This window comes from Carcharodon carcharias, chromosome 7, assembly GCF_017639515.1.
Source record: "Carcharodon carcharias isolate sCarCar2 chromosome 7, sCarCar2.pri, whole genome shotgun sequence".
NCBI lineage: Eukaryota > Metazoa > Chordata > Chondrichthyes > Lamniformes > Lamnidae > Carcharodon > Carcharodon carcharias.
Genome location: NC_054473.1, coordinates 31,477,110 through 31,492,610, shown reverse-complemented (window position 1 = coordinate 31,492,610; position 15,501 = coordinate 31,477,110). Strand labels below are relative to the sequence as shown.

The 15,501-nt window shown below is 40.3% G+C and overlaps 1 protein-coding gene across 4 annotated transcripts in view; it reads left to right on the top strand.

The window, feature by feature from the left end:
- The window catches only part of iqsec1b (IQ motif and Sec7 domain ArfGEF 1b), a 505,028-nt gene that overhangs the window by 443,547 nt on the left and 45,980 nt on the right, over positions 1–15,501 (top strand). For all 4 annotated transcript variants that reach the window (XM_041191310.1, XM_041191311.1, XM_041191312.1 and 1 more), the window contains 2 exons: positions 6,525–7,807; positions 13,477–13,638. In XM_041191310.1, the coding sequence (XP_041047244.1) occupies positions 6,525–7,807; positions 13,477–13,638 (1,445 nt within the window). The remainder of the gene's footprint in view (positions 1–6,524; positions 7,808–13,476; positions 13,639–15,501) is intronic.

Genomic DNA, 15,501 nt, shown 5'->3' with positions numbered 1-15,501 from the left:
CCTTCACCTTTAATACCCATGTTCCCGGTAAAATCTTTACTTTCTCCAATCCTGGTCTTTTTCTTTGGATTTAACTCGATCTTTGCTCTGCAAAGCCCTATGAATGCTGACTTGAGCACACCTGGTACACACCTGGTTTAGCTATCTATCACCAGATCTGGTTGAACTACATCAAATGCTATCTGACCTCGCTCTCTGCCAGAATTGTATGCTCCTCCAGGAGCAAAGATGATGTCTGGCTTCTTCAATCTATGACCTCCTTAAACCTCTCCCACCTGTCTCCTCCACTCACCCTCCTGCACAGCCTTTCCAGCCACACATTGATCTGCTTTACCCTCCTATTTCTATGCTCATTTGTGCTGGAACTGGGAGTAATCCAGAATTTACTACTTTGAGGTCCTGCATGCAAATTTCTGACCTAGCTCCCTAAATCCTGACTTCAGGGCGACATCCCTTTTTTTGCCTATGTTATTGGACCGTTACTGCTGACAGTTCACTGCTCGGCGACATCCTTGACACCGGCACCAGGGAGGCAACATATCTTCCTGGATTCCCGTTTGCAGCTACAGAAATCCCTGTCTATTCCTCTAACTAACTAGCGAATCCCTTATCACCATTGCTCTTCCAGTCGTCTTTGTGCCCCCCTGTACAGCTGAGCCACTTGTGGTGCCATGGACCTGGCTCTGGTTGCGCTCTCCAGCAGGACCAACACTTCAATTAGTATTCAAAACTGAATACTGGTTGGAGAGTGAGATGCATTCAGAGGACTCCACTACCTGCCAGTTCCTTCTTGACTGTTTGGTGGCCACCCATTCCCTCTCTCCTTGCATACTCCTAAGCCGCAGCATGATCACATTTATAAACTTGCTATCCACAAAGCTCCCAATCTCGCGGATGCATAACCGTAACGCCAGCTGCTATTCACATCCAAAATCCGGAGCTTGAGTTGCTGAAACTGATGATGCTTCCTGGTCATCCAGGACACAGGAAGCATCCTGGAGTTCCATCAAAGCACACAATATGCATTTTAGAGGTCAGTGCAACCCTGCCATTCATCTGTCTATTAGATAAGAAACTTTGTTCCTATGAATAAACCTTGCTGCTGATAAACCTTCTACTAACCTTACTAATACCCCGTATAAAAAGAAAACTTAAAAGCTACTCACTTCCCTGCTATTGATGTCATATAAATTTAGAGAAGTTAGCTGGATGCTTTATTTAAATTTTGAATATTTTTAATCTCTCAGCTGCTTAGACTCACTCCCTAACTTTGGAGAAAGGGAAGACAGCAGCAAGACTCACCAGCCAATCAACTCATGGTTTTCCTGCGATGTCACTGTTTGACTTTTCTTTCCTCCACTTTCTTTTTCCAACTCCGGCGCGGTCCTGGAACGCTGTTGCTCTTGACTCTCTCTCTCCCCAGGTAATTGATATGCCCCGCTCTTGGCCCACAATTTGTCTTTTCCCCAAAGTTCCTGATTTCTTCCAAGTCCATTGTTTTTGCTCCTGACACACACTTTGGTTATTTAACAGCTAATCAACTCATGGCCACCTTATGATGTCAGTGATTTTTTTTTTAACTTCCCCCGCCCCCACCCCCTTCAGTGTTACTGACCTGCTTCACACTCCTCCTGTTATGCTTCACTGTGATCCTGATTTGCTTCACACTCTTCTTGATGTCCTCAGTGATCCTGACCTCATCCTTTAGTGCCATTAATTTTTCTCTCTCTCTTGCTACTCGTTATATCTTTTTCAGTCACCAGGATCTGTACTATTTATGTTTTTGCAAGCTTTTTCTTTTATGTTGTGTCATCTCTTTAGTTGTCCTTGACTGTCACCTATTGCTAGTAGAACTCTTGCCCTTTTGGGGTATAACCTAGTTCTGTATCTCAATTTTTTTTTAAACATCTCCATCTGATCTAGAAACATCTTACCCATAAATAGTTGCCCAGTTTACTCTGGACAGTCTCTGTCTCGCCCTATTGATATATACCTAATGTATAGACTTTCGTAGGCATCCTTTTATAGGTGCCATAGGTCCTTTTACCCTTGACTGCTGGATGGCTGCCCCTTTGACTGCTCTCTTGACCTGTTAGCCTTAGTTCTTTGAATCCAAGTTGCTCATGTAAATTGGGAACTAAATCATGATCATTTGGTCACTTCATTCAGAATTGCTTCAGCCCTACCCCGCTGAAATTACTTCAGAAACAAGTGCCCACTGCTGCCTTTCCTTCGGCTGATTTCTCATGTCCAGGTTTTGTCTTGAATTTGCACTGCTTCCAGATTCAAGAGCAGCTCTTCTAGCACTTTGTTGAAGGTTTATGTTTTGTGATATGTGTTAATTGTGTAATTTCATTACTATTTAGCATAAACTTTTTTTTGAAAGCTAAAGACAGGGAACAGAATTTTATCTGAGCTGTGAATGCACTTTAAAGCACGAGGTTTACTTCCCCAGTCACAAATGTAATATGGTATAAAGTGACATTAGTGTGAAATACATCTGTAACATACTCTTTCCAAATATGCATTTCATGCTGACCTAGTATCAAACAATGCTGAGATTACATTATTAGGTGTATCCAAAATCAAGACTTTTTAAAAATGGAATATATGTTTCCAACAAGGATCTGACTCAGTCTCATTTGAGTCACACCAAAATTAGCAATGGATGTTCAACCTGAGTGATGTCCAGTAATATTTCTCAATCATCAGGAAATTATGGTATTTAATAGCTCAAAGGTAATTATTGCTCAAATGTTGAAGACAACTTTGAATCTTAATATTCATCTTGCTTTAACAATGTGGCAGTGCATATGTGTAATAGAGGAGGGAGAAAGCTATTTTTATTAATTGGATGCATACCCATATTTGGTAGCTAAGATATGAAGACTTCATAGCTCTTAAATGCACGTCAGGCTATGTGAACCTGTCATGTATAATCCTAGCACGATAAATTTATATTTTTAGCCTCATTAGAATCTCACTATGTTCCTGCGACAGAGAGTGATTTAGAAATGGAAAATAACTTTAATTGCTACATTACTAGATACTGAATAGGGATGGTTTTGAGGTTGCTCTGAAATACTAAGAATGATTAGGTGATTGTTGCAGAATTAATTTCTTCCAATCTTAACCCTTTTTTATCTTTCTTGTCCAGTCTATGCTGCATCTACATCCACAACGCTTCTAATGCTTTCTGTCATTTTAACCATTTTGAGTTTTCTGTTCCTGTCTCTGTTTCAAACGGGCATCCAATTCATCAACATCTCCATCATCCGTGAAGTGGCCTGCAAGCCCACTGCTTCTTCCTTGACTGGAGATCCAAATGGTCCCTATCTACCGATGCTCTCTTCCACCACGCTGAACTTTTACTTGCACTGTACAGCTTCTTTAACTCCATTCACTTCCTCCAAATACAAATGTCTCCCCAAGTCTCATATAGGTCATAGGTATGCCTGCCTTTTCTTGGGACATCATAGAAAGTTTACAGCACAGAAGAGGTCACTTGGCCCATCGTGTCTGCGCTGGCTGAAAAACAAGCTACCCAGCTGAATCCTACTTTCCAGCATTTGGTCCGTAACCCTTCAGGTTACAGCACTTGAAGTGCATATCCAGGCACTTTTTAAATGAGTTCAGGGTTCCTCCCTCTACTTCCCTTTCAAGCATTGAGTTCCAGATCCCTACTACTGGCTGGGTGAAAAAACATTTCCTTATCTTCCCTCTAATCTTTCTACAAATCACTTTAAACCAATGTCCCTGAGTCACTGACCTCTCTGATAAAGTAAATAGGCCCTTGGCATCCACTTTATCCAGGCCCTTCACAATTTTGTACATCTCAATCAAATCTCCCCTCAGCCTTTTCTGTTCCAAGGAGAACAACCCCAACCTTTCCTCAACGCTGCATTTTTCCAGTCCAGGCAACATCCTCATAAATCACCTCTGTGCCCATCGGCTAATAAAGGAAAGGATTCTTAACCACCTTATCGAACTGTCCTGCTAGCTTCAGGGATCTGTGCACATTCACTCCAAGGTCCTTCACTTCTTCTACACCTCACAGTATTCTCCCATTAATTGTGTATTCCTTTATCTTGTTTGACCTCCCCAAATGCATCACCTCACACTTCAGGTTGAATTCCATTTGTCACTTTTCTGCCATCTGACCAGTCCATTGGTATTGTTTTGCAGTCTACAGCTATCCTCCTCATTGTCAACCACACAGCCAGTTTTTGTCATCTGCAAGCTTCTTGATCATGCCCCCTACAGTTACATCCAAATCGTTAATATATACCACAAAAAGCAGGGGCCTAGTACTGAGCCCTGTGCAACCCCACTGGAAACAACCTTCCACTCACAAAAAAGCCCGTCAACAATTCCCCTTTGCTTCCTGCCACTGAGCCAATTTTGTATCAAACTTACTACCTATGTGGACCAATCTTTGTTCCGGGCCAATTCGCGTCCCCTCCCTTGTATTTTTCTGGTGCATGAATGAATGTATTGGTGCTGCTTCTAGCGCTCTCACCAAACTGGAAAAATCATTCCAATTTCACTCTTCCGTTTTCTTCACATAGTCCATCTGTGACTCTTTCCTTATTTGACCTCTGACTGTTTCCTTATTTGACCTCCAACTCTGTGAAGGGTAAGGGTGTGCACCAATATCTATAAGCCCACTAACTCCCACAGTTATATTGATTGTACTTTCTCCCCCTCTGCTTCCTGTAAAGACTCCATTTCATTCTCCAAGTTTCTAAGGCACATCTGCTCCAATGCCATTGTTCACACTATTGCTTCCAGAATGTCTTCCTTTTTCCTTAATTGAGGATTTTCTTTCACTGTGGTTGACAAGATCTTCAACATTGTTGTTATATTTTCTGCATTTCTATGCTCATCCTTTCCCTACCAGAACCACGACAGCATCCACCTTCCCCTTACCTGCCACCCCACCGTGCTTCATGTTTGACGGATCATCCTCTGACCTTCCCGCCACCTCCTGCGCAATGCCACCACCAAAAGAGTCATCCCCTCCCATCCCCCTTCAGTATTCTGAAAGGATCATTTGCTCTGTCACTCTGGTTCACTGCTCTATCAAATCCTGTGTCCACTCCCTTTCCCCTTACACCTTCCTTTGCAAGTGCAGGAGCTTGAGCACCTGCCCTTTTCCTTCCTTCCCACTCTCCAGGACCCCAAACATTCTTTTAACGTGAAACAGTGATGCACTTGCACTGCTTTGAAATTAGTATACTGCATTCACTGCTCACAGTGCAGTCATCGTCACACTGAAAAACATAGGTTGGGTGATTGCTTTGTGGAACACCTGTGTTCAGTCCGCAAGTACGACACTTTTGGGTTTGCCATTTTAATTCTACGTCCTGCACTCTGATCGCTCTGTCCTTGGCTTGCTATGTTATTCCCCATGAAGTTCAAAAGTAACTTGTTGAACACTTTGCAGCCTTCCTGCCTCAACATTGGTTACAATCTGAAATTGTAGAGCTTGATGCTCTCATTTTCATGTAGAAGTGCTGTTAATGGTTCTGCTGTAATTATTTACAACGCATCTGGTCCCATCTTTTGTTGTGTTATTAACACATTACGTTTCCTTGCCCTTTTGCATTGCCCATCATCCCTTTTGTCATTTAAACACTCCTGCCTTTCACTGTATCACAGAATAGCAGGAGGCCACTGAGTTAATGTAGACCAATGCTAAGAATAGATTTGACTGTGAATTTTGAAATTGATACGCTGGGGCAAGGGGTGCTAATAGAGATTTGCAGAAGATAGGGGTGGTGGAAGGATGGAACATGGGCAGGTGAAGAAATGAGCTATATTTTGGGCGAGATGTAGCTTGTTAAGGATTGATGCAGAGAAGCAGGCAGAAAACTTTGTAGATGTCAGGGATTGAGTTAATGAAAACATGGATTAAGGTTTCAGTAACCGTTGGTAAGTAATGTTGTATGGTGAGAGAAAACAATTTTGTTAGTGGAACGGATGTGTTGAACAAAGCTGATCTTGAGGTTGAGCAGAATGCTGATAACTGGAATATCTGCAAATGCTCCTGATGCATTTTCTGACATCCCAGAAACAATATCCAATCAATTATTTCCATTTGGCATACCGTCCTTGGAAGAAAATACACATTTACACTTCCATCATTCCTAGAAAGTTAAGATGTATATTAGCAAATATCTAGAATAGCCTACACTAAAATAACCCTACTTTTTCACAAGAAATATTGGGTTTCATCTATCTGATCTTTTGGTGTGTCATTGCCATATTTTACCCTTTTATTCCATTATGTATTATCCTATTCTTTATTTGAACACTCTACAGTTAAAATACTAGTTTAGCAACAAATGAGTAATTGCTTTGATCTTTGCATTAAAATGTAATAACCTTACTCTGTTATAAATGAAGGAATTAAGCCATTTCAAACCATGCAAAATTAGACCCTCATACAGCGCAGTTACTCTCAGACTTGGCCTAATTTCAGTTTAGAATTGGGTTATTAAATATTTGGCTTTTTTTTTTAGGTGGAGATGCTTGAACGTAAATATGGAGGACGTTTCATAACCAGGCATGCCGCTCGAACCATTCAGACAGCCTTCCGCCAATATCAAATGAACAAAAACTTTGAAAGACTTCGAAGTTCTATGTCTGAGAATCGCATGTCCAGGCGCATTGTTCTGTCCAATATGAGAATGCAGTTTTCTTTTGAAGGACCTGAGAAAGTCCACAGCTCATTTTTTGAGGGCAAACAGGTGTCCATGACTGATGATGCAGGAAAAGTGGGAGCTATTGTCCAGTCGGATTGTGGCGAGCTCGGAGGTTCAGCAGTGATCAAATCTCCAGCTGCAAACAATGATTTTACAGATGCAATAACTGAGCTTGAAGATGCTTTCTCCAGGCAAGTCAAATCGCTTGCAGAATCGATAGACGATGCACTGAATTGTCGCAGCTTGCACACAGATGATGGGCAACCTACTGACCAGGGTAAACGTTACAAAGAAAACTTGCAAAAAGAGGAAGAGATGGATAGTGTACCTTATGCTAAATCCACACGTGATGCTGAACGCAGAAAATTGGATGAAATGTCTGCTTCATATAGTGATGTCACTCTGTATATTGATGAGGAAGAACTTTCTCCTCCACTTCCTGTGTCTTTACAATCTGTAGACAGGCCATCCAGCACAGAGTCAGATTTCCGGCTCCGGTCGGTGAATTCTGCCCAGGAGTACTGGTCCATGACCCACAGGGATGACAAGCCAGACACTGACACAAGCTGCAGGAGCACCCCTTCTTTGGAATGTCAGGAATCGAGGCTTCGTGTTGATCATCTCCCTTTACTAACTATCGAGCCACCCAGTGATAGTTCAGTCGATTTAAGTGACCGTTCAGATAGAGGTTCACTAAAGAGACAAAATGCCTATGAACAGACCCCTAATAGCCAACGTGGAAGTCCCAAGCATATCCCACATTCAATACCCACAAGAGTGTTCCACCGTGATGATGAGCCTGCTCGCCATCGACCACGGCAGATTGACAGCCACCTAGCTATCAATGGCTCGGCAAATCGGCAAAGCAAATCTGAGTCGGATTTTTCTGATGGAGATAATGACAGTATCAATAGCACTTCAAACTCCAATGATACAATAAATTGTAGCTCTGAGTCCTCTTCCAGAGACAGTTTACGAGAGCAAACTTTGAGCAAACAAACATACCACAAGGAAACCCGAAACAGCTGGGATTCTCCTGCATTTAGCAATGATATCATCAGAAAACGTCACTACCGGATTGGTCTAAACCTCTTCAATAAGTATGTAGAAATTTAATTAATCTTTCTATCTCAAACTATGTTTAGATTCTAATGTGGAGATGTGGACTTTAAAGCTGACCTCAGTGCTGCCCTGTGATTAATTGCCAGTTGTCAAGGGCAACATCATCTGTCCATATTTTCACAGCTTTTGAGGATTTGTTGATTTTAGAAAAAAAAAGCTGCAAAGGAGGAAATTATTCTGTTAATTTGGAGATTATCGTGGGAGAATACTGACAGTGTACTTTAATTCACCATATTAAAAATCAACAAGAATTACTGAAATGGTTAAAAACCTGTTCATGGGCATCCTATAGCAAGAGGGGTGAGCATACAGCCTGCTCCCTGGCTTTTACCAGGGTTATTCTTTCAACTTCTATGTATGAGTAGCCAATATCAACTTGGCTCTATTTTTCTCCTCCTCCTTTCTCAAATTCTTTTCCAAATACAGACTTTCGGATGCTGAAATATGTGGCAGATTTTCAAAAGTTGCAACTTCACAGGGTCTTCGGTGGTTTCTAATGTCATCATTGTTACCCTTTGTCAATTTTTGCTTAAATATTTAGATGCAAAGTCTCAGGTATTTGTTAACTTCAGTGAGGGTGGGGAATTTCCACAAATATAAATTTAGGTGCCTTTTTTTTCATTGGAAATCATATATTTCCATAGAAATGATTTGAGTGTTGAGCTTGTAATAATTAAGGTATAAACAATCGCATGAGTGGTTCTTAAATTGTGATTAAATCTACATACATGTATGTATTTAAGATACTGGAAGACTACTCTTTTTTTTCTAAAAATGCTGAAAAATGAATATTTTGAATATTTGAGGATTAGCCCATTGCTATACAAATTGACTAAAATTCAAGAAAAGATTGTTACATTGCACTGATGCAAATGGCTTTCTAAAAATTGGAAGGCCCAGCCTGTTTGGTTAGGCATAAAACCCTATGTATGTAAGCTTCACTCTTTCTCAATCTTAGACAAATTATTCTGCATGCAGGTAATTTTACTTATTTATCTTGGCAAATTTTCCTCACTCAAATTTCCCCATAGATATATGTAAATGATTAACTTCTACGTTTTCTATTTTACTGACCCATTGTCTGGTATGAGTATTTTCATATATGGTATGAACACGTTTTCAGTATGCAGTCAATCTGTTGTGCTAAATAAGGAATACATTTCATTGTAAAATGCTTGACGAGAATGTCCTTTTCTGAAAATGGGAAGCAGCTGTGATTTTTTTACTCACCTTCTCTGATTAACTCCACATGGTTGCATTTATTTTTGCCATGTTTGCCCAAATTAAATGCAGTTCACATTTATGATTGACTCATATGATTATGGCAGATCAAAATCGGAACTAGCCATCTAGGACTTTAGTGCCAACTTGTACAAAAGTGTGTACGAGAAATTTGAATACACTAATATAGCAGAATATTTGGCCAAACAAGCAACAAAGTATCATATCTTTGCCCCAATCACTTGTTGTTTGTGGTTATGACATTTGGGTATATCTCTTCTTGCTTCTCTTGAAATGCACCAACAGTTGGACACACAATCCATATCCTTTACAAGACATGCATAATGCTTTATCAAGTAATCTGTTTTCATATTGTGATACAAAGTGTCTTCTGTTTTACATGTAAGCTAACAAATGGAGCTGGACAACATTTGGTACCCACTATCGGTCGCAAAGAATTATACTTTAGGAGGTTCAAAACATATCAACTAAAGAAATCCATGACTTTGCATAGTCAGAGTTTAGTGAGTGTACCCTGGAATTATGTTGACTGCTGTTAGGTTGGAATGAAATAAGGTATCAAGTGCTGCATATGTGGGACACACAAGGCAAAGTTCAAAGGAACCATCCTGCCCGTCCAGCCAATCAATGCAAAACTAATATATAAAATCAAAAAAGTCAAATGAGGACGGAAGAATGAAAAGAAGATAAGGAAATGTAAGAGTAGAAATGTGAAGCGAGATAAATCATTTTTTTAGTAGAGAAAAGTGAGTGGCCATATTATTAATATTATCTCATTTGTTTGTTTAACGCAAAGTAATTAGATGCCATTGCCAGAGGAAAAACTTCCATTAACAAGATTGCTAAAGAGGCAGCACCCACATTCATAGCAACGGACTTTGCCTGGTAACTGCTAGAACACCTATTTATATCATTAGGTTCCAAGGACTCCCTCCTTTTACTCTTCAATGAAAACTTTTCCTTCACTTGTTACAAACAAAATGTTCATGTATAGAGTGAAGTAATGAATTATCTCAGGCAGTATATACGAGTTAAATGCCTTCAGAGTTGCGATGATTATGGCTATAACTTAATGATTGGCTATATACTATATATTTTTTTGTTGTATCAGTGGTTCATAAATTTCCAAGTTCTGTGGAGCAAAAGTACTTAATGGACCTTATAAAACTGGAACAAAAACTGTATGTGAACAAGTGGGCTCCAAGCCAACAGTGTCCAGCAACACATCCATCCTATGCTTAAGAGGCAACACTATCATTTGTGATTGGGGTTCTTGGGAAAAATAAGAGCCATATATGTAACAAGCAGTCACCCATCCAGTTCTGCAGTTGTCACATCATAGCTTTGTTCATTAAAACTGGTCAGTAACACAAATGTTTTTAATTGCTGTATGTAAGAAAACAAATGCTCTGTAAATGTGGACCATTTTGCCTAATAAATGTAGTTTTTTATGCATAGAACTGCATAAGCCCAGCCATGCCAACCATTGTGCCTCTATCCTATAGCGAAACATATAAGATGATCAACAATAACTTGCATTTATATATCATTTAGCTATACCATCATTTTACCTTGTGTGACATGTCTGATTAGCTTATTTACCAGCCTCTACAATACCTTGCCTATAAATCTTTTTTTGCAAATTCTTTCAAAATAGTGGACTTCTAAAATGCATTGCATGATATGGACTTTTTCAAAAATGGCCCTGCTCATTTCTCAGCACAGAACCAGTACATCACTACACAGTTGAGGGTAGTGGGAGGTGGTGGAGGAGAGCCATTTTGAGGAAGGGCTCTGCTAATCACCTTTTCATGACCCTCAATCTGTGATCCCTTGTTGATAATTTGTAAAGCAATGGAAATAATATTTCACTACATACGCTCTCAAAATCTTTCAAGTCAGATTGCCATTCTGCCCCTTTCTTCCGATCTTAGTCGTGATCTGCAATTTCCTCACCCAACCTTCTGACGCGGGCTGGGTGAGAAAAGTGCAGTGCAGCGGGTTCCTGAGGTCTTCAGGCTAACGCAGCAGCGTCAGGAGAAGTGAAGCCATGCCCACTAGCCATGGAGAAGGTAAATGGGTAGGATCGGGGAGGTGAGAGGTAGGATGGGGAATGGAGTAGGATAGGGAAGGGGAGTTTCAGGAGGGTAGTCATGGGTTGGGGAGGGGTGTAGCCAAGGGTGGGGTGGGGTGGGGTTGGGGGGGGGGTCGGGGGGGGGGGGAGGTGGTCAGGGAAAGTCGGTCATAATAGTTACCCAGAGTTAGAAGTGGTTTTAATTCTCCTAACTTTTCCTGGGTAACTGTTCTGCTAAGTGAGTCAGAACCATCCGAAATCTCCAATTTAAGTTGGAGTATTAGATGGTTCCTGATGGAGGGTAATTGCCTATTAGAAGTTTGAATTCCCAGGCAATTCCCTCGTAGTCCTAGTGCATCTTCCAGAGTACATCAAGAGTATGACCCCCTGGAGATCAGAAGTTCTGGGCCATAATATCCAGAATTTAATTTGTCTTTTTATGACCTTTTGTGACTGCACTTCAGCTTTTAAAGACCCATGTAGCTACTACCTTAGATATCTGATAAGTCAATCCAAGCCACCTTTCCACGTTTGGCTATGTTCTTTTCAATGCTGTCTGTCCTCATTTTCATAAAAAGGCTCTGAGGTGTTGTTATGTTGCACTTAAGGAAACACCTCTGAAATCCATATATACCATATGCACCAATTCCCTGTAACATCTACAATTTCATGGTTTATCCTTTTCTTACTGATCAATGACAGCGTAGAATGGGAATAATCAATGAGGGAAATGGCAAAAGGACCAAAGGCAACATGAACATCTCTCTTTGCAGCGAGGGGTTAGGATTTAGAATGTGTGTGTGATTAAGACAGATTCAAACTTGGCTTTCAAAAAGGAATTGGATAATTATCTGAAGAGAGAAAATTTGCAGGGCTATGGGGAAAGAGGAAGTGGGACTAGCCTAGCTGCTCAGACTGAGAACCGGTATATACATGACAAGCCAAATGGCCTTCAAAAACCCATTTTATGATTTGAGGTCCATTTATAGATGGAAGTGCTGTCAAGACCCAAAATCTTGCTTAAAAGCTGCTTTAAAAAAAAAAGTGCACAAACGACAATTTTTCATTGCTTCCTTCACTCTACTTTCTGATTAAGGTGGCTTTGCAGGGCAATCACTTAATTTCATTCAGCAGAATTTAGAATTGTCATACTGAAGGCCGCATAACTTGAAAGATAGATAAGTAGGCACCTGGAGTTTTGCCAGAATCTATCTCCATCAATGGACCAGGGGCAGTGGCGCAGCAATTTAGGAGGATTCTATCAATAATTCTAATATTGCATTAAATGAGAAGGGTGGGGTGGTAGGGCACGGTTTATTCATTCTATACTGTATTGTATTGAAAGTTTTTTTTTAAGATGATACCTTTTCTTAACAAATGGAAATTGTATTACTGTGTTTTCCATTAACATTTTTGTGTTGCTACTGTGAGATAAGAGTATAGCCAGTATCGGGGAAGTAGCTAGGCATACAAATTATACCCTTGAGTAGCAAATCAGCTATCGCAATGCAAGCTCATGCTCCACCAGGTAATTTGTTGTCTTCAAGGTTCTGACTGAAAGATATTGTTACTTCCTGCTGCATTTTCATTGTTGGTTCAACTGCAATTCAAACTTGATGCTGCTGCTAGATTGCATTTATCAATATCAATTATGTAATGGATTGCAACTGAATCTGCTCCCAAAATACAGAATATGGATAAAGCCAATAGTCACCTGTTTTTCCTTTTTTTAAGATTAGAGATTTAGCAATTATGAGACAAATAGGGTTTTAAAGTTCAAAACTTTTCAGGCAGCTTTTAGAAGGAGTATACACAATGGTAAATTTTCTGAGGCCTCCTAGGAAAGTACCCTGTGGTTTGTGAAATGGTTCCATTGAATTCAGTGCCTTTGAATCAGTCCAGCTTTTAAGCTGGCAAAAGTGTCAGGTGGATCGTATCATACATAAGTTGTTCAGGTGCTTCCAGACTGGGATTAATGTTCTAAATGAAAGTGATGCTGACATTTATTGCCTATCCTTAGTTGCACTAAGATAATATTGTTGGGTCTTGTCCTTTAACTGCTGCACTCCTTTACATGGTGCTTTCACAATGGTGTGAGAATTTCAGGATTTTCACCCAGTGATGGTCTGATGTATGCCCAAGTCCGTATGTATGAATTAATGGCGAACTTGGAGAGATAATGGTATTTCAGTGTTGTATGTTGGTCTCAAAATATGAATGTGCAATCACATTGTACAATAATAAATATTTTGGTGTTTTATAAAAGATATATATTTCAGAACACAGCATATCTGGGGATTTCTAACTCTAATTTTCATTTTCTTTGCATAGAAAACCTGAGAAAGGTGTGCAGTACCTGATTGAGCGTGGATTTGTTCCCGATACCCCTGTTGGTATTGCTCACTTCCTTCTTCAGAGGAAAGGCCTGAGCAGGCAGATGATTGGCGAGTTTTTAGGCAATCGCCAGAAGCAGTTCAACCGAGATGTACTTGAGTAAGTATTGTGCAGTGTGCCAGTTTGAAATTATCCAGCTTTGTACGTTTTTCCACAATCCAGGGCAAACCTCAAGTAATCTACTTTTGTGGATGAGGAGGGAATGCTGACATAACTGAGAGGGCTGCCTGATTCTCTGAACAGTGCGTTGGAGCTAATACACCTACCTGAGCATATAGACAAACCTCAGTTTAACACCTCAATCAAAATATGCCACCTCAAAAGATGCAGGCCTCAGTACTATATACTGAAGTGAGCGTCTAGACTGGCATTTTTTACCCATTTCCAGTTGCTTTTGGAGGTTGTGGTAGACCTTTTCAATGTGCTGCATTCTTGTGGTGAATGTACTGGCATGGTTCTAGGATTTGGACCCAGTGATGAAGAAGGAATAGCGATGATATATGTCCAAGTTGGAATGTTATGTGATTTGGAGAGAAACTTAAGCTAATTGTATTCCCATGCCCTGGCTGCCCTTGTCCTTTTAGGTGGTGGAAGTAGAAGATTTGGAAGATGCTGCTGAAGAAGCTTAGCTGACTTGCTGCAGTGTATCCTGCAGACAGTGTACATAGGCAGCACTGTTTTGCTGGTGTTTGTTAGTGTTTGTTCATTGATTGCAGAGGTCAGCTCCATTCAAAAAAAAATTACTCAGATAATGAACCAGTCCATGCTCATATGCAACAGTCCAGGGCAACATCCAGGCTTGTGAGCTGATAGATGCTGTATTAATGATGGAAGGAAGGTCATTAATAAAGTAGCTAAGATATTTGAGCCTAGGATGGTGCCTGATGTCCTTGTGCTGAAACTTTTGGCCTTCAATTAACACACTATCTTCCTTCATACAGATGTAAGGGTCCAGCCACTGGAGACTACCCCTTCTCCCCCATCCCCTGCCCCCACCATTACCTACTCCCAGAACCGGTGACTACGAGCTCCTTAGTGTCATACTCAGATGTATGTTGCCCTGGTGTTAAGGGCAGTCACCCTCGGTTCACCTCTTGATTTCAACTCTTTTGTCTATGTTTGGACTAAGTCTGAAATGAGGTTTGGAGCTGAGTGGTCCCTGCAGAACCCAAGCTGAGAGCATTGAATGGGTTATTGGAGAGTAAGTGCCGCTAGATAGCACTGTTGACAGCTTCTTCCATCATTTTGCTGATAATTGAGCGTAGGCCAGGGTTGAATTTGCCCTATATGTTAGATTCCTGAGCTAAATTGACAGAATCTGGAATTTGGCTACAGTTTTGATTTGTGAACAACACTATAAATGATTTGTTTTGACAACTTTGCAATTTTTTGATGCTTTAATACTTCTACTCCACTTGTTCTTTGAAAAGTTTAACCAGTCTTTTACTCCCTGTCAGCTGCAAACATAGCTAAAAAATATATTTCAGGTGCTGCTTGCTGTTATCTACCCCTCTGTTGCCTTCCTTTCTTTTAAAATACTCAGTTTAGTTGTCTTCTAACTTTGATTCTGCTTATGGCTGGTGAGGGCTGTATCTGTAAAATATTATCCTGAATATTACAGATGGGTATGCCTCATCTTTAAGACTGGAACAGATATCTTTTTCATAGTACCAAAGAACACCGAGTATTGAGTCCTTACTGTATTAGAACAAATGTATATTTTTATATATACCTGCTAAACAGGAGTTGAACAGAAATTCATATTCAGCAAGAAACTATTAAATTAATTTACTAAAAATGGAAATTAAGCAATAATCTTCCTCAGGTATAAAAATAAAAAATACACAACACTTAGTTATCTCTCTTAACATAATGGACCAGTGGCCATAAGACAAACTTGTACATTAGGATTGGTCTATACTCTAGTAGTTTCCTGGTGTGCATGCTCATCTCAATAGGCCC